This window comes from Tasmannia lanceolata, unplaced genomic scaffold (assembly GCF_043159265.1).
Source record: "Tasmannia lanceolata isolate RefF3 unplaced genomic scaffold, GAP_Taslan_0.1 ptg000006l, whole genome shotgun sequence".
NCBI classification, from domain to species: Eukaryota; Viridiplantae; Streptophyta; class Magnoliopsida; order Canellales; family Winteraceae; genus Tasmannia; species Tasmannia lanceolata.
Window position 1 is genome coordinate 5,304,777 of NW_027518683.1, and position 27,110 is coordinate 5,331,886.

General features: G+C 39.2%; 2 protein-coding genes across 3 annotated transcripts; one reads left to right on the plus strand and one right to left on the minus strand.

Moving 5' to 3' along the window:
* Window positions 1-450: 450 nt before the first annotated feature.
* On the plus strand, window positions 451-15,431 carry LOC143879398 (uncharacterized). 2 transcript variants are annotated; one of them, XM_077381771.1, is made up of 9 exons: window positions 452-642; window positions 740-828; window positions 2,395-2,537; window positions 3,808-3,878; window positions 3,990-4,522; window positions 5,948-6,028; window positions 7,469-7,531; window positions 8,927-9,013; window positions 15,072-15,431. In XM_077381771.1, exons 2-8 carry the CDS (start codon window positions 781-783, stop codon window positions 8,984-8,986), a joined length of 999 nt encoding a protein of 332 aa, XP_077237886.1. In that variant the 5' UTR covers window positions 452-642; window positions 740-780; the 3' UTR covers window positions 8,987-9,013; window positions 15,072-15,431. The 2 variants fall into 2 exon arrangements, with proteins under 2 accessions (XP_077237887.1, XP_077237886.1); XM_077381772.1 differs by lacking the exon at window positions 5,948-6,028 and having other exon boundaries at window positions 451-642.
* Window positions 15,432-23,118: 7,687 nt separating this feature from the next.
* LOC143879399 (U-box domain-containing protein 40-like) lies at window positions 23,119-25,234 on the minus strand. Its single transcript, XM_077381773.1, has one exon. It carries the CDS (start codon window positions 24,978-24,980, stop codon window positions 23,301-23,303), a length of 1,680 nt encoding a protein of 559 aa, XP_077237888.1. The 5' UTR covers window positions 24,981-25,234; the 3' UTR covers window positions 23,119-23,300.
* Between the last annotated feature and the right edge of the window lie 1,876 nt (window positions 25,235-27,110).

Consider the following 27,110-nt stretch of genomic DNA (forward strand, 5'->3'; position numbering starts at 1 on the left):
AATGCCTTCTCTTATTCTCGTTCCCCCTCAAAAACCCTCTCTCATTTTCTGAAATTCGAGACCATTTTGAAAAATAGGGCGTATATTCATGCTTATTAATGCCCTCTTTTAAAATAAAAAAATTAAAAAAAATAATCCAGAAAACCCGCGGGTTGACCCGACCCGACCCATGTTTTTGCTGGTTGGGTGACCCACGGGTTGATTTTGACGGGTCACTAAAACTCCGACCCGTGCCCGCAAATTTGCGGGTGGGTTGGGTCGACCCCGCGGGCACGTTGTCAGGTCTAAGTGTGGACTCCCAATCTTCCGTCAAGTGATGGGACCCACACCCACTCGACGTCCATACATCATCATGCGGAAGGACTAAAATACACTTACTTCCATACATCATGAGGCAGAAGGACTAAAATACCCCCTTAATAACAAACAAATCAATTTCTTCCCCTGCAAGGCACATGCTGTCAACAGAAACACAACTCAACAATCCGAGAGAGAGAGAGAGAGAGAGAGAGAGAGAGAGAGAGCGAGTCCCAATCCCTAACTCAATTTTGCATCAAAACCCTCTATTCTTCCTCCTCCACCTTTGTTCTACTAAATCGATTAACAAGAATTCAGCACGCTGTGTGATGGAGAGGCCATAAGGTTTTCTTTGTTGCCCCCCCCTCTCTCTCTCTCTACATATACGTTTTGATATATCTCTTTTGTGAGTTTTTTTTCTTCTCTCGTTTTAATTTTCTAGGGTTTCGAAGCTGGTGAAAGTCGTTTGATTCAGCTGAGAAAATGTCCTCCAGGCCCCAGGTCACAATCACCCTGGGGCGTAGCGGTCAGGTACCTCTCACTCTCTACTTTTTAACTTGCGCCTCGGGGTGTATGTGGCTTAACCTACGCATCCCCGGCCAAAACAAATATTTTGAGTCACTAGTCTATAAAGGTATCCAAATGCAGCTCCTCTGCATACCATTTCACTTTTTTTTTTTTTTTATCATTTTAACTCACTCTAACCTTACACTGGTACGGTTTCTATCAAACTCTTTTCGTTCCATTTTTTTTATTTGTTCTGTTAGTTCTTTGCTTTTCTTCATTTCTGATTGATGATTGCAAGAATTTTATTGGGTTTGTGACGATTTATGCTGTTATTATTGTAACCCTAATATATGCTGATGAGATCATTGGTTTCTATTTACTGCTAATTTTGTTTTTTGAGTTGGTGGATTCTCGAATTGTTTTGGGGATCAGTGTGGGTTTTGTAATGTGAGTTTTATGTCATGTATGCAACTTAATTGATTTCACTACTAAGTTCAATTCACCACTGCTTTTGCCCTATATTTTGCCCTATAGTGCCTGATAAGTAGATAGATGAATATATTTTTATCTAAGAACCTTCTTATATGGTATGAACTGAATATATTATTATCTAAGAACTTTCTTATATGGTATGAACTTCCCTATGTTACCAGAAAAAAAGGGGGTGATATGGTCACGACTCTGTCTTCCTCCTCTTAAGCTTTGAGTGTTTAGAAATATAACATATCTATTGTGACATGGTATGCACGCTCTTTTATGGAAATAATATCCACACTCCCTTGTTTTGATAATGGCGCTCATCACTTTATTAAACACTTTTCTGATTGGCTGATGAGTTTTTGGGATTTCTTACAGCTTTTAACAGATCAGTACAGAAGTACCAAATAACAATAAAGGGATGAGTTCCATTATCGAAAAAGGGAGAGCAGATATCAATTCCTATGTATGCATCAATCAGTCTTTTCCAATGCGATAAAGTTACATAGTGTCTATTTTTTCTTTGATAAAATAAGGCGTATTTCCATGGGTTTGCCTTGGTATCGTGTTCATACCGTTTTATTGAATGATCCTGGTCGGTTACTTTCTGTCCATATAATGCATACAGCTCTAGTTTCTGGTTGGGCCGGTTCGATGGCTCTATACGAATTAGCAGTTTTTGTTCCTTCTGATCCCGTTCTTGATCCAATGTATAGCATATTGTGGTTTATAACGTACACCATATAACATGCACTGTAAATTATTTATGAAACAGTATCTGTTATAATGTACTACCGTTTAAGTATAATACTACAGTTTTTCTGAGTTGCCACATCTTACTGTTCCGTCTTTTTGTGTGAAAGTTACATAATTTGGCCTTAATTGATGATTTGGTTCGTGATTATCCTAATGGAAAAGTAAGAGTTCATCGATGTCATGTCAGATGGATATCCAGGCATGAGTTGTACTTTGTAATTTGAAGGTATTTCATTCTGTGGATTCAACTGAAGAGTTTAGCATCTGTCCTATATAATAGTTTTTGTTCTCCGACCTGTATCTGATGAATAATTACTTCCCTAGATGTGCATTCACTTTTTCTGTTGACATTTGCAGGTTGTCAAAAAGGCAGGACCCACAGTAGAGGGCACTCGTTCCGATTATGTGCTGTTGTCAGGAAGTAAACGACCCATAAAAGAGAGATTAGGGAGCAACATTGGCAATCCTAAATTGTATGCTGGGCAGTCCAAAAATAAACGGTGTGTGTGTGTGTGTGTGTGTTTTCTGTTTGAACTGTTTTCTAACTACCTTTCGTCATGTAATTCTAAGAGTGGGGCTTGTTCCACGGTGTCAAGTGCTAATATATCTACAGCTCTACATACCGTTTTTTGATCAAGTGTGTTTATGCATCAAGCCATCAAGTAAATATGCTATACATGTTCTCACCAGCATCATTGGTTTTGTAAACATGTATGCTTTTTGTTCTATTTCCAAAAGTTTTACTTCAAAACACTTTCTTGCCATGCAGTGGCACTCATGCACTTGTATGATTATTAGAACAGTTCAACTAGACATGTTTCCGTTCTCATATCTGTCCATATTATGCGTAGCCAATTAGTCACAAAAACATTAAATAATCCATACATGCGATTTACCATTTAAAAAATTCCATACATGCTATTTATAGAGGCAAATGATTGCTATCTAATCTAAATACATCATGAAATAGAGCTGCTAACTGAATTTCCCTTAACAGCTTATTTCACAAGAATCTGACATTCTTTTCCATTCCAACTCTTATCAATTTGCTTGTTTATGAAATTCTCAAACTCTACTCTACCTTTCTACGTTGGGATCCCTTTCTCCCCACCTGCCTGGTCTTATATTATTTGGCTTTTGATGCTCTACTTTTACAATTTAGGGAAATACTAGTCATGTCTTCAGCTTACACAGTCACCAATACCACATGATGGCTGTGTTGAAAAATTTAAGGTAGTGAAGCGACAAGGCACCCTTCTTTTTTGCTTGCTAAGATGCTTCCAGGCAGCATCAGTAATGATCTCTTTCTCTGCCATTATCACCGCTATTGTTGTTTTAAACATAAACTTCAAATAAATTGGGATGCCGGTTAGGATGGCTATACTTGGGGTTAGAAAATTTGTATTTGGGACATCACTTTTTGGGAAAATGAGGATATTCTCTTTCCAACTTCCATGTCTCAGAAGCTCACATCAGTATCCATCATAAGGTATACCAAAAGCTAGCTTCATTATAATGTTAGTTGCTTTCGTAACCTTTTTGTCTCAAAGTGATCCAATGCAATTAAAAACATTCAAGGTTTTTGCAAAATTGAGATTTTCTCATCATGGCCATAATATTCGAGTGAAGAACCCCATAGGGCAATGCTTCAATTTTCTAACGTAAACAAATGATTCTAGTTATACATAAACATTTTCTGTTTCTACTAAACATTACATTGTGAACATTTGTTCTGGATCTGGTAATGACGGCTTTCATTTTCTCATGCAGCCAAAGGGGAGATAGTCAAAAGTGGAGTCTCAATGATGATGATGCGGATGATGGCAAGGAATACATTTCCAGTATCTGTTCCACATGACCACATGCATTATAAAGTCATAGTGTTTTTGTTTTTGGTTTTTTTTTTTTTCCGTTTTCCTTTCTACCTTTGTTTCCCTTAAATTTTTTTTAAGATGCTCGAGTTGATCGGGATGACTTGCGGTTCAAACTCTTGCGCAAAAACTTAGCTAGGCGACCTCGGAGTTATGGTGAAAATCATAATGATGTGGACCTTCGTGAAAAGCTTTCAGGGGCAGTTCAGTCTCCATTAAGGAATGATACACGACAACGCTTTCCTGAACCACAGGCCGCTGGCCTTCTAAGGCGAGTTCCTCCCACAAGAAGTGCAGATGACTGGCTCCAGTTGGACTCGTTGGGAAAATCGTATTCTGCTTGGACTTTGGATGGGTTGAGGCGTAGATCCCCAAATAGATTTTTAGGTGCTTCTAGGGGTATCTCCCCTCCAAGAAATAGAGATGACAGGCGGGACTTTTCGTCAGTAAGGTCTGTTGATGCTTCAAGACCCAGTTCTTTTTTGACAAAAGGTGTTGTCGATACTTCAAGGCGTAGCCCTTTTATGACAAAAGCCAGTGTTCCTTTTGAAGCAGCAAAGCCAGTTGTAAGACTTCCTCCTCCAAATAACGTCCTACAGAAGAGTTCTTATACGGTAGAGTTCACTTACCCTCCACTGCCTTGCTTACTTCTTGCTTTATCACTAAATTAGTTTACCATTAGTTGGGGCTTCTAAGATGAGCACCGCCCGCATACATGGATAACAGGATAAATACTATTTACCCGTATTATTTTCTGGTGTACAACCTATATTTAATAGCATTTATTACAGTGTGCTGCTTCAAACGGTCAGATGCCTATATATAGCTCCTTTTATCTCCAACGTCTGATATCAAAAGAGACCTTATTCTGATTACCCAGTCCAGGCGCACCTTAGAGGAGAGTCCTTTTTCCGTGGATGAGAAAAATCTTTAGAGTGGAGTTTTCAATGATGTTCAAGCAAATTTCATTAGCATGATTAAATACTCTAATAGGTTTTTTATACTTAGAAATGGTGTTTTAACAATGATCAAACATTCTTGCCAAAAATAAAAAACAATTATCAAACATCAGTCATGCAATTGAAACTAAAGATTCAGTCCAGTTAATCGACAAAATGTGATTGCATGCTGTTAAATCCCATGTATGTGTAGGCAAACATGTTATAGGCGTGGAAGTTTAGTGGGTGCTCTGTGTGCATGTTTCTGCCCATTTTTTCCCTCAACAGATGGCTGGGTTAGGATGATCCTATAGGGCTGATTTTTGGTACACACCCTATCCATGGAAGGGCCTTCCAAATGAATGCTTTGGATCCCCAAAAAATGTGGGGCCACATGTGTTTTTGAACTATAGCTTAGGAACTATATATATATATGTATGGTAGCCATTTGTGAGTACTGAGTAGTAACTGTGTCGACAGAAATTCTGAGGCATTGCCAATAATACTATTGCTGAACTGTATGAGTAATATTGTTTAAGTCTTGGACTAAACTTCTGCGTTTGAAGCTAGAGTTACTCATGTTGGTTCATGGATTGAAGAAAATAGGCAAGTTTGCCTGTTCAAAGCCTCTTTAAGGAGCAATGATTTGCTCGCGAGATTATAAAAGAAATAGCATGGGCCTTAATCCATGGAGGTAACTAGAAATGGTAAAATCCTCGATTATTTGTTTTTAGATTTTGATATTTAGATGTTCTAACATTAAAAAAAGCTCTTAGAAGTTAGAGATAGTGGTACTAATGTACTATGACAATTTCATGTATTCTTGAGTAGCAACAATCATTGAATCTTTTGAACCCCCAATTCTTCCTGCCCCAATTTTACTATCTCTTTCAATGTCTTCTTCGATTTCCCTTGAAGTAGAGGGTGGTCGTAGATAAGAATTAGCGAAGGGCCATACACACTAGATCCATAGCTTCTATACCCAGGTGAAACCATTTCTATTTTAAGGGGGCTTCTTATTGTACTTCTATATTATGTGTTTATGACCATTCTCTCTAACATGCTCTCATACTTTTCTTTTCACTTTGAACTTTCACGTAGGTTGAGGAACCACTTACTGTCACTGGCTTGTTGCATTCACTGGGCTTGGGGAAATATTCCATTCTCTTTCAGGCAGAAGAAGTAATGTACTCTTAAACTTTCCTACCATGCAAGTCAAATGTTACATTTTGTAAATATGCATACTAACTGAGAGTCTGAGACAATCCTTTTTGTTTTGACAGTAATCTTGTGCGTGCGTGATTTCATATTCTTTGCTCCTAAAATTCGTTGGGTGGGTGTGTGTGTGTCAGTTCATTATGATTTCATATTCTTTGCTCCTAAATTCTTTGATATTTTTCACTAGTTTCCAATCCCCTTATGCCCTGTTCGTTTTGGGTGGGTGGGTGGGTGTGTGTGTGTGTGTGTGTGTGTGTGTGTGTGTTAGTTCATTATGATTTCATATTCTTTGCTCCTAAAATTCTTTGATATTTTTCACTAGTTTCCAATCCCCTGATGCCCTGTTCATTTTGGATTTTGAGAATTGATATTGGAAATGGTATTCCCATGCGCAAAACCCACTAATTGCACACCATTGTAAGAGTTGGGAAGAATTTGATTGCAGAAGCAAATTTCCTATCATGTGTATCCCTTTAAGGTTTGAAAGATGAACACTGGAATTATTGAAATATTTGTTGGTTACTGATATTGGCACTGCCATATTTTGATAATTGCACTAACTCAGTCTTGTCTTTTATTATTTAAACAGCTGTCAAAGGTCATTAAAGTTCACAAAAAGCTCCTAGAAGCCAAGTAGTAAAGAAAAGACAAGCTGAGTTTGTGCACTTATTAAAACATGGTAGTGCCAATATCAGTAGCCAACAAAAGGTTATTATAAAATATGACTGGATTCCTGTGGAATTTTGAAATGGAGATATTTTGATTCTTGGTGGGCGGACGACCCATCCCACACAGCTGGTTCTTGGTCGTAGCTCTACTGGCCCTTAAATATAGATTATCTAATTAATATGAACCAAAGGAGCGGAGTAAGAATTATCTCCCCAACCCTCAGTCACATGATGACAAGTTCAGAAATGGGATTATTTAGTTACGGACGTGCTGGTATCGATCATGTTTATACATATACAAATACATGCATATTCTTTCTAAATAAGACACAATTGAACTCAATAGTTTATTAATTACATTCACTTGTCAGTTACCGATTTTGGGTTCAATTCTAATAGTGCCATTTTATTTTATTTTATTGCATTTCTCACAAAATTTATGAATTATATGCAAGAAATTGATGAATTATTTGTAAATTTATGAGAAATTTGTAAAATGCACTGATTTTTTTTAATCATTCCTGAAATTTGGAAGTGTGAGAGGCATCAACAGTCAGCAATTTTTTTAGCTATTTTTTTCAATTATTTGCCAATTTACACAACCATGTTTTCCTTAAAATAGAACCAGAAAATATAAATTAATGTGGAAGTTAAGAAATGATAGCCTCTTATTGTTTTATTTATTTTTCACTTTTTCCTGTAATTGTTATTTGACATAGTTTAGTTTGATTTGCAGGTTGATATGACTGCATTGAAGCAGATGAGGGATAACGACCTCAAAGAGTTGGGGATACCAATGGTACTTTCAGCGCTTGATCTCTTTTGCTACTATAGATCGTCTCATTGCTTATTTATTTTGGAATGCTAATAGATGTGTGTGGAAAGTTTTTTCTTTTCATTTTAGTATGCATTTGCATCGTGCATCTCAAATACTTTTTTTGTCAAGATTCAAATAGTAAAGGTTAGCTTATTATTCTTGGAGGTGGATTCCCTTGCTAGGAGTGTGCCTCAAGGGATTCTTTGATGATTCACGACTACCACCCATCTGATGAGCTTCCTGAGGCAGTTTATTGTATTTTTCTTTCTTTGTTTTCTCTTTGAACATCCTGGTCTTTCCTTGCTCTCCTCTTTAAATAAAGTCTTTCAATTGCACTTTGACTGTATCTTTCGCAATCTTATAAGCTGCCAGTTTTTGCATTTTCACGGGTAAGGGTTAGGTTAGAAACTTCTATGCGTACCTTAGGATATTTGGTTATCATCAATTGAAGATGTATGGTATCGGTTCCATCTCTCCACAAGATACTTTTCTTGCTCATTCAATAAGGACCTCTCCTCTATCTCTATGTAAGGCTTTTAAAAAAAAAAAAAAAAACTTTCAATTTGATTGGATTGCTAACCTTGTATATTAAATTTTGGGGTTTATCGATTTTTAATGTGTTATGAAATTGGAGATTAATTGCACGGAGTAGTAATAGACTAGTAATAGACTGTAAATATTAAATAAGCATGACGAGATAGACTTCCTCTCCTCTCAATTGCATTAAGATGAACTTTGATGGAAGACTCAAGGAAACCATGTGATGCAAGTATGCAACACATCCATTGGTTCTTTAAATCAAAAATTGTAAAAGGAAGGTTGACTTTTGAAGAAAGATACTTTTATGAATTTTGGTGATTCAATTTGAATTTTCGGAGTATTTTTATTGGGTTTTAGAAAGTCTATGATTTGGGTGAAATGGGGTTGTTGGAGCTTCTAGAGTTTCTATTTTGAATTGAGGAGGTTTATGTTGAAATAGGAACATTGAAGAAGGATTTGTTTATCATTAGCAGCATAATAGGATACAAAGTAATGTTCTTGCAGGAGATTTCAGTGGGTTTTATATGGATAGCTTCCTTAATTGTTCTTGAATTCTAGCTTGTTTAGTAATATTTTAGCGGTGTTTTAATGTTAGAAAGTGTGTAGGAAAGGTCTAATATGTTTGAGTTCAATCAGTGTTTTAAAGGTGAGTAGATTCTATTTATATGATGTCAGACACACTTTCGAGGGAGATTTATGATTATTTATGAAATTGATGTTTTTGCAAGGAGTTTTCGCATTTCCTTGTTGTTTCTATAAGGAAACTCCATATTTTTGCTCTCCTTGTCTTTCATTGAGTATCTCTATGTCTTTTATGAGATGCTGTGTGGGCTGCAGGGGCCTCGGAAGAAAATTCTACTTGCACTTTTGCCTCGCTCCAAAAATCGACCATCATGAAGTTCGACTTCAGATAAATACACATGAGTGAGTATCATTCCTATTTGTGTGATTGATTACTCAAATTCTCTCTCCATTTATATCAAAGTAATAGTTCCCATAATGGCAAGTTACTGTGTTTTGTCAATGTTATTTTAAGATTGATTGATTGCTTTTACACTTGATTGCAAATCATCATTTGCTAAAAATGCACATGTTGTGGGCTTGGTTAAATGGTGAAATCTGTAGAAAAAACAACACTGCCCTAATTCAACAATATCAGGTATTGCCTGAGAGTTGCAGCATGTGGGATTTGCATTTAAGAGGTGATTATGAAATTCATAAAGGCCCCCACTTTCACCTAAGCAACAATTTCTGTGTTTCCCCAACTATGGCTTGTGGTGCCTTTTAGATGACTATTGCAAAACTTTTTAAGTTTCAGGTGGAAAATGGAGATGATTTTGTTCAGTCTTCAAACACTGTCCAAGTGTAGACCTGAAAGAATTGTCATGTATTGGGATCTAGAATTACATATGATCCATGTTGCTGCCTTGACATGATGACAGTTTTCTCCGATATGGAGTTAAGAATTAACACTGCAATTGCTCAACCTGGAATATTGATTTAGTAGCTTTTCACTTAATATATATTGGACATTGGTTGATCTATTGCCATCTTCTTCACCTATCTGAAACATTTAAACCCACCTTCCTGCATTTCTTTTTTCTCAGAATAACATAGTTTTTGAGAAAGTTTTAAGATGTTCAGATGCCAATATTGGCAATTTTTCTTATAGGCATGCATTACTAGTGAGCGGGATAAGTGCTCGCCTGGTTTTTGAAGAGGATTGGGTAGAGGAGGGGGATTCAGAGGTTGCTGATGTGTCCTTCGGTGTTAATTTAGTGCGATGGGCTTCGCGTGAAGTGTTGTCTGGGCAAGATGGTGTAGATCGAACCTGTTCTCTGATTACTAAGGAAGGCGTTTTCCCTGGCTCTGTGGCCCTAAGAATCTTTTGATTGACCTTAGTGGTATGTGTGGGTTGGTGAATTGTATTTTTAGTCCTCACAGGGAGTATCCTTTTCGATTCTTAGTCATGATCTCTGCTGGGGGAGTCAATCATAATTTCAATTCAAGTTTCTGCAGTCAAGTGGAATCATCCACTCTGTTGATGGCGTCCTCTCATCTTGGTGGAAATCATGGGATGGTCCCTGTGTTGAACCTTCGAAAGGATCTGGATGAGTTCATGGTTGATCATACCTTGTGCATAAGTAAGAAATTGGGGTTGGTTTTTGCGGGTCCTGAGGAAGTGTATAGAGCTGAAATTCAGGTAGCGGAACAAAGAGATGTTGGTAGGAATTCTTACTCTAATGGGTTTGCTGATTTTAGTTCGAGAAGAATGGATAGGGAATTACTTAGATTAAAATCGAATATTAATTATGATTCGGGTTCTAGTGGGAAGAGCGTTCTCTCGAAGAAGAAAGGAAGATCTTCAGGTGCTAGATTGGGGAAGTTGTCTTCTAATTAAGTGATATTATGAAGATTCTATCTTGGAATGTTAATGGTCTGGGGTCCCAGGAGAAAAGATTACAGGTTAAAGAATTGCTAAAAGTTTGGAAGCCAGAGGTCGTTTGCATTCAGGAAACAAAATTGGCCTCCATTAGTAGCCTGGATATCAGAAGTATGGGTTTTAAAAAAGTGTGGGATTTTGTTTTCTTAGCTTCTAAAGGGGCGTCCGGAGGTTTGCTGTTAGCCTGGGATAATGTTAGTTGGTCTAGTAAGGAGGTGTGGTCTGGAGATTTCTCCTTATCAGTTTCTCTTCAAAAGGTGGTGGATAAGTCTGAATGGCTCTTCTCTGGAGTCTATGGTCCTTTTACAACAGCCGAAAAAGGCCTTTTTTGGGAGGAATTGGTTAAGGTAAGAGAGCGTTGCTCTCATCCCTGGTGTATTGGGGGTGATTTCAATGAAATTAAGGAAGTAGGGGAGAGGTTAAGGTGTAATAGAGTCACTAATAATATGAAGGTTTTCTCTGATTTTATAGCAGACAATGAATTAGTTGATCTTCCCTTGGGTGGTGCATCTTTCTCTTGGGTCAAAGGGCAGAGTAGAAGCAGGCTGGACAGATTCTTGATTTTTGGGAAGTGGTTGGAACTCGTTCCAGAGGTTTTTCCGAAAGCGCTTCCTCATTTGGTGTCTGATCACTGTCCCATTCTATTAGATCCTATAATGGAATTGTGGGGTCCATCTCCTTTTAGATTTGAGATTGCTTGGTTGGAATCTCCCCAGATGGAGGAGAGATTTGGGGGGTGGTGGTCTTCTTGTCATTCGGTAGGCCCAGCTGACATAGTTATTGGTAACAAACTGAGATATGTTAAGGCAAAATTGAAAGCTTGGGTCAAGGAGAGAAAGTTGCTAGATCATGGGCGGAAGTGATGGCTAAAGAATTGTATGTTAGAATTAAATGCTCTAGGGGAGTGTGGTTTGGCTTCAAATGAGGATTGGGAGGAGTTGGGAAGGGTCAGCCAAGAACATAATAGTTTGCTGCTTCAGGAAGAAATAACTTTGCGTCAAAAATCTAGAGTTAAGTGGATTGTAGAGGGCGATAAAAATACTGCCTATTTCCATGCTATGGCTAGTGCTCATAGGAGAAGGAACAAAATTGAATCTCTGGTTTTGGCAAGGGAGAGAGTTTCGAACAAGGAGGTGATTACAACAGAAATTCTTAGCTTTTTCAAGGCTCTGTATTCTTCTGATGGTATCCTTCGCCCTATTCCGCAAGAGGTGGAGTTTGACAGTTTAAGTTTGGGGGAAGCCGCAAACTTGGAAGTCCCTTTTACTGAGGAGGAAGTCATGAAAGGTTTATTCTCCTTGGCTAAAGACAAAGCTCCTGGTCCGGATAGATTCTGTCTGGCTTTTTTCTAAGTTTGTTGGGAAGTTGTTAAATCGGATCTGATAAGATTTTTCCAAGAATTTTTTGAAGGGCTTGCTCTAGACAAAGGTACTGGGGAAACCTTTATTACCCTAATACCAAAGGTAGAGGGGGCTTCAAAGGTGTCGGAATTTCGTCCGATAAGCTTAGTCGGTTGTTTATATAAAAGTGTTGGCAAAAGTTTTGGCGGATCGCCTCAAATTAGTTCTTCCCTCAATAATATCAGATAGTCAAAGCACTTTTGTTATTAAAAGACAAATTCTGGATTGTTCTCTCATTGCAAACGAAGCTATTGATGCCTACAGGCAAAGCAGTCAAGGAGGCGTCTTGTGTAAACTTGGTATGGAAAAGGCTTACGATCGGGTTAAGTGGGAGTCTCTGGACTATAGTCTTGGAAAAATGGGTTTTGGCTCTCGGTGGAGAGGTTGGATAGATCTTGTGTATCTTCTCCTTGGTTCTCAATTCTCATTAATGGCTCTTCCAAAGGTTTTTTCAAATCATCTAGGGGGTTGAGACAAGGGGATCCTCTATCCCCCTTTCTCTTTGTGATTGTTGCGGAGTCTCTTAGCCGGCTTTTGAGAAAAGGTAGCGAGTTGAGTCTTTTTGAAGGGTTCTTAATTGGGAGTAATAAAGTGGAGGTTTCGCTCCTTCAATTCGCAGATGATACGTTGCTATTTTGTGCCCCAGTGTTTTCTCAGATATTGAATCTTAAAGCTGTCTTAAGGTGTTATGAGATGGTCTCGGGCCAAAGATCTAATTTTTCGAAGTCAGGGTTATATGTTATAAATGTTCCTTCTTCCGAAGCTTCTGTTTTTGCAAGGATTCTGAGGTGCTCTTTGAATTCTTTGACTGCTTCTTATCTTGGCCTTCCTTTGGGGGTGGGAAGACCGAATAAACTATTATGGAATCCAATCATTCATAGAGTTGAGAGGCGTCTAGACTCCTGGAAACGTAATTTGATATCTAAAGGAGGGCGGTTAGTTCTCATCAAAGCAGTTTTATCGAACATTCCGATTTATTTTATCTCCTTGTTCAAATGCCCTGTGAGTGTAGTTATTAGAATTGAACAGATTCAAAGGAGGTTTTTGTGGGGTGGCTCTCATTCCTCTAGTGGAATTCCCTTGGTTAAATGGAGTTCTGTGTGCCTCCCTCTGAAAAATGGAGGGTTAGGAATTCGGAGAATAAAAGGCTTTAACACGGCTTTGTTGGGAAAGTGGCTGTGGCGGTTTGGGTCAGAACCCTCTGCCTTATGGGTAACAGTATTAGGGAGCAAATATGGGTTGAGGGAGGGGAATTGATGTACTGCGGATAATTTTAAGTTCAAAGGTCTAACTGTTTGGCGGGATATTTTGAAAGATGAGGTTCTATTCTCCAAAGGTATTCGCTTTAAGGTTTATGTTGGGGATAGAATCCGTTTCTTGTCAGATCCGTGGTGTTCGGCAGTTCCTGCTAGGGCATTATTCCCTGATCTGTATCTGGTGTCTTCTCAAAAGGTGGGATGGGTGGCGGATTGCTTTGAGAGGTGAACTCGGTAGTGGTTTGGAAGCCACAGTTCAGAAGAAACTTTTTTGATAGAGAGCTTAATTCAGTCCTTGATTGAAGGGTGTTATATTAAGAGGAGGGGGGTTGATTCCCGTGTATGGTTTTGGTGTTCATCCGGATTTTTCTCTGTTAAATCTTTCTATCATCATTTGGTGTGTAGCGAGGTTGAGTCTCCTTTTGCTTCGATCTGGAAGTTTTCTTGCCCGCCGAGGGTTTCTTTTTTTGCGTGGGCAGTATGTTGCGGTCGTATCCAGACAATAGATTTTTTGCGGAAGAGATGGATGATTTTGGTCAACCATTGCCCTTTATGTTTTTCGGATGGCGAATCCATTGATCATCTATTCATTCACTGTAAGTTTGCTTGAGATTTATGGGGTTTTATTCTATCTCGCTTTGGGGTATCTTGGGCTCTCCCTAACACCATATCAGATTTTATTAAATGTTGGGAATGGTGCCCTTGGAAAAGAAAGGGTAAGTCGCTATGGAAGATGTGTATGGTGGCTTCATGGTGGTTCATTTGAAAGGAAAGAAACTCCCGAGTATTTGACGGTGTGGCAAAATCGTCTTACTGGATATTTATCAAGATCATTTCAGCGGTTATTTCTTGGGCTAGAAGCCTTTCTCTGTTTCATTTCGTCTCAGCGTATGATCTTTGAGAAGGCTGGCAGACTACTTGCAAGGAGGGGATTAGCAAAGTCAAAATTATTCAACCCTGGCTCCCTCCTCCTGAGGGAATGTTAAAGCTGAATTTCGATGGATCCTCTCTTGGTAATCCTGGTGATGCAGGGATTGGGGGTTTATGCAGAGATTCCAAGGGGGATGTTCTCTGGGCTTTCTCGGGTCCCCATTGGAGTGGCGGACTCTAATGAAGCGGAAGTGAGAGCAGTTCATTGTGGGATCAAGTTTCTGGATCATTCTGTGTTAGATAAGGTGATAGTGGAAGGGGACTCCTCTAATGTTATTCTCTGGCTTATGGGTGCGGCCTCTCCTCCGTGGCGTTTTTTATCTTTCTTTGAGGAACTTGATGATTTAGTTCTTGACTCGTCTATAACCTTTAGGCATGTGAGGAGATCAGCTAATTCAGAGGCTGACTCCCTAGCAAGGGGTGGTGTATTTAGGCCTAGCATGGAGCGGTTTGATTATCTCCCTCCTTGATTTTGTATTCTTTCTGTAATTTGTTTTGAACCAGCTCGGTTCGCCTCTTAATATATTCTCTTTTTACCGTCTCAAAAAAAAGGCATGCATTACTAGTTTCCAGCCAGTGCTTTTGTTGACGGCACCGATTCTGAAATTCCGGAGACCCATATTGTCTCTACTCAGGTTATGAGGCGGACAAAGAGAACAGGAGCCAACTTATATGCATTTTTTACAGTTTTTTATATTAATAATATCTTCATGATTTTACCATTCAAAAAAATATATATCTTCATGATTTAAGTAAGTTCGCTATGAATCTGATTTTCTTCTTCAACATGGAATCAGCTTTAGAGATTCTAAGTTGTATCCTGAATCTGTTTTTTTTTTTCGCAAAATGTTTGGAAGTGAATCAGTATCTAGAATAGATCTTCTGAAGTGGTTAACAATCCATGCTTTATCTGCTTTTCGAACCTAGTTTCAAGGACTTATTTTGAAGTGCAGGACTCTGTTCGTGGGCCTTCCACAGTGAATACGATCTTTTATTTTCTTAATGGGAAGCCGTGGAGTTTGCAGGGGCTTCGACTAATACCAAACCACAGACGGCCATGAGAGGTTTGCCATTGAATACATATACTTTCAGATATCACTCAAATTTTTTGTGTGATTGGCAACTCTAAATGAGGGATCTTTGTATGTCAAAATTGTATTCTCCATGTATTGCCTTGAAATATGGGTAAAGGGTTTACCCATTTCAAGTTGATTAAGAGTAAACTTCTTGCTTCTACACTTCAATTTCATAGGTGAAAACGTAATGTATTTTATTCATGTTGTAGTAGAACTGACTGGTTGGATTGGAAATAATGGGTTGCTAAAAACATCTTCATAGAACAATCCACACTCAGGATTTGACCTTCCAAAGTATAAAAAACTAAATCAACAGTATCTGAATTGAACTGATTCAAGTCAATAAGCCTTGACAAATGGTGGTGGTGAGGACATGCGGTTCTCCCCGCCAGTCCGCCACATTCAACAGTATCTGAATTGAACTGATTCAAGTCAATAAGCCTTGACAAATGGTGGTGGTGAGGACATGCGGTTCTCCCCGCCAGTCCGCCACATTCGTTGCTGCTTCTCACTGCCAAAGCAATTAAGAGCTTGGATGATGCCTACCGGGTGCTCTATTGCACTACCTAAAGAGTGTAGGCTTAGAGGGTGGTCCTCTTTTCTGGTGTAAAAGTGATTAGAATTCAAACACGGCGCGTACCGCTCCAAGATGACAGTCTCTTCATCGTCACTCTCTCTTTTGATAGACATTAAACATAAATCACACAGCAGTACAGTTCTGTTCTTGTGCTCTGCTTTTGGGCACTCGTGGGACTTGTAGGTTCTGTCCTCCAAAGAAAACACCTGTCGAAAACGAAATCCATTATCATGATCCAATGGTTCACCATTTAAAGCAACAGGATCTAATTGAATTTATGGTTCTAGAGACAGGAAAACATTTTTGGGGAATGATCCAGTTTATAGCAGGGAAAATCTAATAAAGTCACTTGTTGGCTCCTTCCTAGAAACACTTGTTGGGTCCCATTTCTTCGCTGGTCATGTGATCAGGTCCAGTTGATCTTAATGGCATCCATAAGGCCTGCCAAATGGATAATGATCTGATGATCTAGGCCCTAGGTCAATCAACTTGTTATGGTCCAATTGAAGTCTTTCACGCTCGTGTCACTGTAGAAGAAAAAACTGGAAGATCCGATCCAATGAGAAGTGATATGTCGGACCCTTTTTATTACTTGGGACACCCAGCAGCAGTGTATCAAGGACTGCAGAGGGGCTGATGTACTTCACGTCAGAATGATTCAATGGGGCTGATTGCCACATACACTAGCCCTGGGTGTCCCAAGTAATCAAAAGGGGCGGATTTATCACTTCCTTTATTGTAACTATTAGTTAACTTGAATAGTAGGTTACCATCTTCCTCCAATCGTTCATTTGTCTTCCAAGTCTATGTGCCTAAAGTTTTGGTTGGTAGTGTTAGAATATGTGGGATCCAACGGTTGGATTGGGTTAAGATCTCACCGTTGGATCATCTTGGAGGTAGATTGGGTAAGTTGGCTAAATGAAGCAACTAGATAAATTAGTCAAGTGGATTAGAAGAGGCAAGCAAGAGAGATTAGGAAAGTAGATTTGATTAGGTTAGATTAGAATATTCTAGTGTTATCTCTTTCCATAGTTGTCTTGATTTATTTCTATGTTTATCATGTGAGTGCTCTTTATAAGCACCATCAATTGTCTTTGTAATTTATCTAAGATATTCAAGAATTAGTGAAATCTCCAAAAATTCTTCATGGTATCAGAGCAGCCGATTTCCTTGGCCTGAGCACAACTCATCTGACGTATTTCTCTGGCGGACGGCTAGATCAGCCGTCCGCCCGGTCCATCCATTTTTATTTGTTTCCTCCATCTTGTTTTCTTAATCGAGCTGTCCTCCTACTCTTCTCTGATTTGAGTTCTATATGAGATCTGTGTGTTCTATAATATGTTGTGTTATGCGGTTTTCTTAGGGAGCGGTTTTGCCAATGGCTGATTTCATAAAATCAACCATGTCTTTAATCGGAACCTCATCTTTGTGGATCGGAGTGATGGCAATGAGAAGCATCAGGAGGAAAACCAGACACTAGATCCAAGCACAATGTATTCAAACATTGAGGATTAGAGCATAGCTATCTTATCTCTGGAGACGATGGAGTAACGAGGGCAGTACCGAAATGCCTCTTCAGGGGAAGTGAGAAGAGCTGGGGCAATTACTATGCTTCATTTTAATGGCTACATCCTTTCCTTTGTCTTTTGCAATATACTCAACCCCAGATTTGGTAAGCACACCCTTCCTTCCCATTTATTCCCAAATTTCTACTTATATCATATTTAGGACTCCTCGTTTTACTCTAGAAACCCTTTTCTTCTTTACCTACCTAATCACCTCCAAATTACTAATTAAACTCCTTTGTTTTTACCCAAATATCTTAACCCCAAAATTGAGAAGAACACCCTCTTACCTTTCTTTAGAGAAATATCGTTACCGATTATTGATATTTGCAGCCCTCTTTGGATACACATTGCTCAATTTCTTATGAAAGGTTTTGCATGACCTTTTATGTTTGCCAATAATTGTCGTCCTTGAGCCATTAGTTGTCATTTGTCTCCATCTAATTTTTCTTCTCTTTCTTCTTTTTCTTCCATTTTTTTCATATATATTTCGGTTGAGGTACTTCATTTGAGGTGCGTGCCCGGAATATTCTCTCTTTTCAATTGAGGTGCTTCATTTGTTTTGAAGTGCGTGCTTGAGAGAGTTGTTTCCAAATTTTATGAGGACCGGAACTTGCCGACCCATGTGTCTGGCCCATTGAGGCTCATTCTCGCATCGAGGCATCCTTTTTGGTCCAAATGTGACCTATTTCCAGAAGGTTCGATATTCTAAATCGGCCTAATGACTTGCCCATTATGGCTTTGGTCCATAGTGACCCATTACCACTTCTTGTCTAGCCCATTAAGGCTATGATTTGTTCTCATCCATCTCTTCACGGCAAATCAACAAGCGGCGTCTTCTTCGGCAATATACATTCGGCGATAACATCAAGGCATATTCATCATCAAACTTCGGCAGTGCGGTTCCAATCAAAAGATTTTATTTTCTTATGGGGAGCAAATTTTATTTTCTTATTGGGGAATTTCATTGTAATCAAACGTATGTTGATTTTCAATCCACATACGTTTGAGGGGGTATGTTAGAATATGTGGGATCCAACGGTTGGATTGGGTTAAGATCTCACCGTTGGATCATCTTGGAGGTAGATTGGATAAGTTGGCTAAATGAAGCAACTAGATAAATTAGTCAAGTGGATTAGAAGAGGCAAGCAAGAGAGATTAGGAAAGTAGATTTGATTAGGTTAGATTAGAATATTCTAGTGTTATCTCTTTCCATAGTTGTCTTGATTTATTTCTATGTTTATCATGCGAGTGCTCTTTATAAGCACCATCAATTGTCTTTGTAATTTATCTAAGATATTCAATAATTAGTGAAATCTCCAAAAATTCTTCATCCAGACTGCTTGTTCTCTTTCATTTCTTAATGAACCAACTATTCAGTCCTTAAGCATAATGACTCCAAGGGTGTGAAACCATTAATTTTTGTACTCCTTTTTCTCATGCATTGGATGTCGGCATAGAGGTGGAACAAGGCCATGTGACTGCTTGCCCGTCTATGTCCTTGTATAGGACCCAAAACATGCTTTTTTTCCATTTATGGTGAAGGTGACTTTCTACGTAGTCGTTCTCTTATAACATGTACCGTTGATGAAGCTGTACGGATGAAATAATCACCATCAGATCATGAGACAAAAGCTATGTGACGTACTGGACCCCATGCAAGTTATTAGCTGGTGGTGGGCCTAATCATGGTGATCATTCCCCCTTACACAGATGATACTGTATATGATAAGGCTTTCTGGCTAGACCAATTTGATGGAGCCTTAAATCTTTAGGATAAGGGCATGTATATACCCACAAAAGGAGAATAAAAAGAGGAAGAACAGAAAAAGAAATAGAAGTGATATATAAAGAAACCTTTTGACATCAATCGCACGTGAGAGGAAGAAAGTCGAGCTGATTACAATAAGATTGTTGGCAGTGCTTTCCCAGCTCGAGATAAAGAACCCCTCTTGGCTTCTTTATCTTATCTGTATTCATCGTTTCCACTTGGTGGAGACGTGAAAGCTTGGGGTTTAAGTAAGCGATTACGTGGTCGTGTTTCTCACCAATTCGATTAAGTAAGCTTGGGGTTTAAGTAGCCTAGTATTTTTTTATGTGAAGGAAGAGGTAGAAAATGAGCTTTGTACCGTTTCTTGCTTTTACCATACCTGTGGGACATTCTTGTATTTTTATCACAGCCGTTGATTTGGTGGGCCACCATGTGGATTAGTGATTTGACTATCTTAGCCATTCAATTTGGGCTTGAAGGGGTAAATTGTGCAAGGATCGATCAATAATCATGTAGTTAGAATTGCGTGATCCATGTTGTGGCCCATCATTTGAATATACCCGATCACCAGGCACAAGTCAAGTGCAAGGTGTGGGCCCTATTGCAAGGCTAAGTAGTATTTGATCATCCTTGTCCACAATGCAAACAATCAAATCCATAATTAGATGATCGTTACCGTCCTCCAAAATCAGGTTGTTTTGGATTTTGATTAAAAATCCATTGATCATCCAAGAAAAAGATTATTCGTTAATGAGAAAGATCATCTAATGGATGCAATTCTTTAACCATTTCCCAGGCCCACCAAAGCCACGGTGATCATGGCTGAAGATTGGATGGGCCCAACATTTTGTATAGGGCATTCTTCTCCGCAATCAAACAGCGATGCAGTCTGTATCAGTCCTAATGATCAAGTTTTGGGTCCCATGTAGGGGGCCGTGCATTGTGTATCCATCGTGTAGACCATCATGAGGCGTCCCACATGGTTCTTTTCTCATGCCAAGTGGGCATACATCGGCCAAAAAAAAAAGGGATTTGCTAGCGTCCATCACAGAAGGCATTTCGCGGATGGTCTGTTGCATCTACACCAGCCACCTTGAGAATGATGACAAAACCTGCTGAAAAGTGAGCCTCTGTGGCTGGTGTCAGATGCACAGACCATCCGCGAAATACCTAGCAAATCCCAAAAAAAAAAAAAAAAAAAAAAGATTTATACCATGACTTTCTCATGAATATCATGAATAAAGCTTTCAACATGCAATGGCCGCATGTTGTCTCCCTTCATTAAGTTATGATGGTGAATCACTCTCAACCTCCATCCAATCTTTCCTCCATTTGGTCATTTTCACAAGCTCAATTCCTTGTCTTCTTGTGTACGTGTCACAAGACTGAATTTCGTCTTTGCTTTTAGAAAACCGATTCCTATAATATGGACTTTTTATATGTGACCAGTCACAATCGCAAAAAAAGAAAAAAAAAATCCACTTATGCCAAGCTAAACTGGGTTGTCAAGAGAGAAACTAGCTTGATAGAATTAAAAGAAGATCACCATCTTGCAACCCACTTGCACTTAGAGTTCTTCCCAATACAATGATCTTCTAGTTAAACAAAAAATATATTCTAGAAGCAAGTGGAATAGAAACTACTAACTTATATCCTGTATTACACAAATGGCTTACCTATTCCCTTTTTTTGGGCTCATTCTTGCTAGGATTGGAATTAGAGTTGGTTGGAACTTGGAAGACCTCAAGAGTCCAGTCAATTGTAGGGCTGCAACTCGGGTCGGGTGGGTCGGGTTTTGGAGAACCCAACCCTACCCGAGAAATATCTCGGGTTGGTTCGGGTCGGGTTTTTTTTCGGAAAACCCACGATTCCCAATCCAGGCCCTACCCATGATAAATCTCGGGTTTGGTCAGGTTTTTTCACGTTGACGCAATTTTTTAAGGAAAATTCTTGTTTGGCAAGGCAGCTCAACTCATAGAAGTAGAAATTACACTCACATTACACTTGAATCAAACAATAATGTAATTACACTCACATTACACTTGAATCAAACAATGCTGTAATCAAACAATGTTGTAATTACAATCAAACAATGCTGAATCAAACACTTGAATCAACTCAACTCATAGAAGCAGAAATTACACTCACATACAATAACAGTGTGTGCGTGGGTTTTCACTTTTAACTTTTAACTAACAATAGAAAAAAATGTACATACTATAACTTATGTAACTCGGGTCGGGTCGGGTCGGGCCCCTTCAAACCCGGCTCGACCTGAGATTCATGCGAGCTTTTGAATGCTCAACCCGGCTCGACCCAAAACCCATGAAACCTGAACCCAACCCAGGCTATTTTTAGGTCGGGTCGGTGTGGGTCGGGTAAAACCCGGCTCGAGTTGCAGCCCTAGTCAATTGTACACTCTCTCTCCCGGCCCATCCTTTGAGAGTGACAATCACCTTCGTAGGCAACATTAAATTATTTTGTTATAAAAACACTTCCAAAACAGGATTTTGAAGACCAGAGTGAAATTGACCAGCGATTTTGTCATTTCCACTGTTTTGTTGCATTCTGTAGGGATTTGAGCTCGATTTGAGTTCACTTCCCTGTATTCTTGCACATGTGTCCCAACGTGGGATTTAGTGTTTATTTTCCAAAAGAAATCCGGGCCCCTTTGCCAGCAGCCCTCTTAATTTTTAGTTGATCTACATTAGGGTACCCAACTGGGGCCATGGTTTGTTCTATAACTTAAGAGCACGGGCACACATAGAAATGATGTACATAAGTCTTCTTCTCTATATAATAAAGTATTTTTCTGGTGTGAAAAGAATAAAGATGTAATGAGGGCTTCCCATGGCAATGCCTGTTCTTATAATGAAAGATTGATGTTTTTCTACAACAGTCAAAGATTTGATTTTTTTTTGGAGAGTATTGATTAGTCAAGTTGTGGAATATTTATTAGTCAAAGATTGATCTTCTTATAAACACCATAGACTGATTTTTCTTCTTCTTCTGATTGGTCATAGGCTGATGTTTCTGTAAAAGAAAGAAGCCACTTCATACTTAAGGTCTTTCCTACAGTCTTACTTGTAAGATGCGGCACATTCTTCGTAATTTTCTATGAGATTAGAGCTCTTTCAAAGTCAATCCAAAACCTTATTAAAAATAAATGAAGGTAAGTGATGTATCCGCCCCTTTTGATCACCAGGAACACCCCCTGTCAGTGTTTCTGGCAATCAGGGGCATTGAATTCTTCTGACATAAATACACTGAGAGAGAGTGTTCCGGGTGATCGAAAGGGGCGGATATATCATTTCCCTAAATGAAACTTATTTCGCGTTAATAAGAAAATTTTATCTCGTGGTAAAAATTACTATAATTTATTGAGATAATATTCCCATATACCTTTGATTTTTGTAACCCTTCGTCTACGCATAGGCTCCGTTTCTTTGGACGTAAAATGGGCGTAAAAACAAATTTTATGCCCCGTAAAAAATGGGCATAAAATTTGTTTTTACCCCCATCTTATGTGGAAAGAAGTTCAGGATGGGATCGGGCACGAGGCTGTACCTGATCGACAGTGTCGATTTCACTCACATGTTCCCCGTGGGACCCAAAAAATTACCTTCAAACAATTGATCTCAAGAGTGTCTGCCTACTTGCTCTCTTACAAGTTATGTTATCTTCAAGATGGGTCCCATTCTATGAAGGGTGCAATCCCACATCACAGAGTATTATTCCCATCAAATAAAGAGTACTGAGATGATATCCGCACCCACTCTTTATTGAACACTTTTCCTCGCTTTATTTACTTTTCCAATTGGCGGTTCCTATACAATACGGTAATTTCAACTTCAAGAGCTCAGTCGAAAAGTGTAAAATAAATAGGAGTGCCATTATTAAAACATGGATGTTTGGTACTACAGTGATTCTCAAATCTCAATTACCTAAGAAGGTTAGAACTTAGAAGGTAAAAAAAATTGAAAGTTTGAGGAGGGTTACAAAGACAGAATATCTTCAAGTTCTTCCTTCAAATTAATTATTTACAACGCAGAAATTACAACTGACCACCGATCCCATTCCATTCCATTTCAATTTCCAAGTCTACCACACAAACAGTAAAAAAGGAAAAAAAAAAAACCCGAAACTTCAATCTAATTACAAACCCTGCCCAAAAACCACGTACCGGAAAAGAATCAAAACTCGGTCGAATTCGCACCCGGAACGTTCTTCCCCCCACGATACAAACCATGCCGAAACGTTACAACCGAATCCGAAACCTTTTCCTCCTCATCTTCCTCCTCTCCCCCTTCATCTCTCTTCCCTTTCAATAATACCAACATTCTCTTAGCCTTCTCTCTCGCCCTCTCACTCCCTCTCTCACCAACCTCCTTCAAAACCTCACTCGCACCAGCAGCTTTAGCCGACCCAATAAACCTCATCCCACTCTGACTCAGCGCAAACAAAGCCGCAACACAGTGCTCACTCGCAGAGTTAACACAGTCCGACTTCTCACCCCTCTGACTCAGCATTTCCACAAATACCTCCACCGCATGTGCGTCCAGCAAAGCCGCTCGCCCTTCCGCACTAGACGCGAGATTATAAAGTATAATCAGAATCCGAGTCGCCAACTCGTCCCGACTCGCCATTGCCAAAAGCGTCGGAATCGCACCGAGTTTAACGAGTTTGGATCGGTTGCTCTGTACTAACGAGAGGTGGTAGAGAGCCAATGCCGAGTCCTGCCGAGTCCGCTCACTCTCGGATCGGAGCATGTGGAGTAGAGGTGGTAATGCTCCTAAAACCCCAATCGCTGTTTTGTTTTCATCTTCTAAAGATAAGCTGAAAATCGCTCCTGCTGCGTGTTCTTGAGCTTCTTGAAACCCTCCTTTGAGAACGTCGATTAAAGCTGGGACTGATCCTGACCGTACGATCTTTATCTTATTGGGTTTCTCTAACGAGAGATTTACAAGAGATGCCACTGCGTTGATTTGGATTGCAGAGTATCGAGAAATTAAAAGTGGCTTGAGAAAGGCGAGTAATCTTGGAGTGCAGAGAGGGATTCTCTGTTCTGGGTTGTTTTTTGAGAGCTTACGAAGAGAAATCACGGCTTCTTCTTGTTCGTAGATCTGAGAGCTCTTGAGTTTTGTGAGGATTTCAAGTTCTTGGGTTGAGTCCTGACCTAGGGTTAGGGTTAGGGCTAGGGTTTCGTTGATGATTTCGCAAGAAGATGAAGAAGAAGAAGAAGAATAGCAAGAGGGTTTTGTTGTTAGAGGAAGAGGAGTACTCGCCATGGATTCTTCAGAGCTTGAATAAAAGTGTTTATGTCGGCGATTTAGATCTGTCGAGGCGTATGAGAATTTCACAGGTGGGTTTTCAGAAACCCCTTTCAAAAGCTCCTTATCAGATGGTGAAACCCCTCTCAAAAGCTCCTTATCAGATGATCCAATCTCCTCATCTTTTCTGATCTCTCCATGATCTGTTTCTGTAATTTCTATTTTGATTTCATGGTCTATTCCCGATTCCGCCATTAACGTACGGACGAGTTCCTTTGCAGCTTCTGGTTCGAGGGGTTTGGGTTTTTCTACGCCGGAGACATTGCACCAGTTGATGATGGTGGATTTTAGGGCTAAATTGGGAATTAAAGAGGAAAGGTCAGGGTGAGAACCTTCTTCAAGACGAGGGACGAAACCTAGGTCTTTACATGCTCTGATGCAATTCCTCTCGAATGTCTGACCAGAGGAAATAATTACAGGGTCCGCCATTAGAGAGGCGGAGATCGGACAGATGAATTCGGACGGAGGTTTTTTTAGGGTTTGGGAACGAGGAGAAGAACGGTGGAATGAGATTCTCCAACGGTGCTGCTTTCCACTCCCCATTTTCTAACTTTCTGTATTGTTTTCTAACAAAAAACGAGAAAACCCATCTCTCTATCTTCTTTTAACTAAAGATTAAAACACAGATGGTGAGAAGGGCGGGAAGGAGGAGGAAGAGATCTATGTGGTCTTATAAGCGAACGTGAAAGAAGGAGTCTCTGCGGTTGAAGGGAGGTGACTGTTGAGAAGACTTTTCTTTTCTTCTGTCTCTGCAAGTGAGGAGGAATCAAACTAGACAGATAAGTAGATAACAATTGAAACTAATTTCTAATCCAATCCTGGTACACGTCAACCAATATCACCACGATTTCGCGGTGATTTTGTGATCATTGTTATCAGCACTACTGTATTTCGATGACGGCACTCTCACTTTATTAAAAGTACGGTATGGCCCGCACCATAGGATGATCCAAACCGTCCATTAGATGAGCCATAGGCTGAATGGGTTGTGCCCCAAAATTTATTTCCATAGGATGATTCTAACCCTCCGACCTAGAGAGGGGATGCTTTTATCTTTTCCTAAATTAAATAAGGTTTTTACTTGAGGTGAGCTTTGTATTTTCATGTATAAGGATATTTTGGTCATTTTTTATGAGTTAAAAATCTACCATGTTGATTTGGTCACAGGTTGACAGCAAGACTGAATTTTCAAAGTACACTTAGGGCCCGTTTGATTACTGAGAAGATTTTGATTTGGATTTCTCACATTTGCAGCCTTTTGATTTGGTCACAGGTTGACAGCAAGACTGAATTTTCAAAGTACACTTAGGGCCCGTTTGGATACTGAGAAGATTTTGATTTGGATTTCTCACATTTGCAGCCTTTTTTGCATTTCAATTTGGATCGGATCAAATTCTTGGGTTTCTAATTCAGCAGCTGAGAGTGGAAAAAATCAGATTTCTAAATTTACTGTGGAAATAAGAAATTGGAAATCCACAAATCTGGTACTCTCTCTCTCTCTCTCTCTCTCTCTCTCTCTCTCTCTCTCTCTCTCTCTCTCTCTCTCTCTCTCTCTCTCTCTCTCTCTCTCTCTCTCTCTCAGTGAGAGCTGCCGGATCTATTGAATTTAATTTGTATTCAAAACTCAATTCCAAATCCTAATACAAAATGGGAGGTATCCAAACAGGCCCTTCAGTAAAATTATCAAACTAGAAGACTGCTTTTGGAAGTAGAGTAAAAGCGGGAGACTATTTTGCAAAAATCCCATATTTTTATTAATTTTTAGGGGTTTTTGCAAAAGATGTCTTCTACTCTACTTCATTTTAAAAAAGAGTCTTCTAGTTTGACAATTTGCAATTAGACTCGCCACATTTGAGTGAATTTTGCAAATCAGCTCAATACCATTAACTTCTGACCAAAATACTCATGGTAGGTATTTTTAAACTCATAAAAAGCCCAAAATGTCTTTAAATATGAAATTCAAAAATTACAATATAAAATAAAAACCAAAATACCCGTGACAGCCAATGATAAGTTTTGAATCAAGGTTGTGGGAGTATCATTTCTATCTATATAGTAGCATTCTCGACCTATGCTATGCATGGTTTTAAATTTCGGTTTCGGCTAAAATCTCGGACTTATTTGAAACCGAAATTTCAGCCGAAATCCCGGGCAAAATTCCATACTCCCTATCAAAATTCTGTTTTTCAAAAACTCCAATTTTTTTGTTATTTATTTTTTTTACCATAAGAAATATTGAAAATCTTTTACCTACTTGTAAATTGTAATACAAAATAATAGGTTCAAGAAAATACCATTTCCTGGAAGTTACAAGAAACACATGGTGGCAATAATATTTTCCTACTATATCTTTTCATTTTCGAAATGACAGCACACCCTTATTTTGGAGTTCCTACATGATTGAAAAAGGGATGATTGGGCAAAGGGACAAGTGGACCCAACTTGCTTACTAATCTAAATCATTTATTTCCTAGGCCTGGGCCAGAGCCAGGGCCATGGAGCAACACATGTCCCCTGATCATAACCCACCAATTTATAAAATTTACCACCTATGATGATTCTTACCCTGCAACTAGTGGCCTGAATTCATCATGAAAGCCTAAAAGATAAACGGTTTGGATCATTGAACAAGCAGGTCCCGTTGTACTACTTGATTATATTTTTCCTTCCATC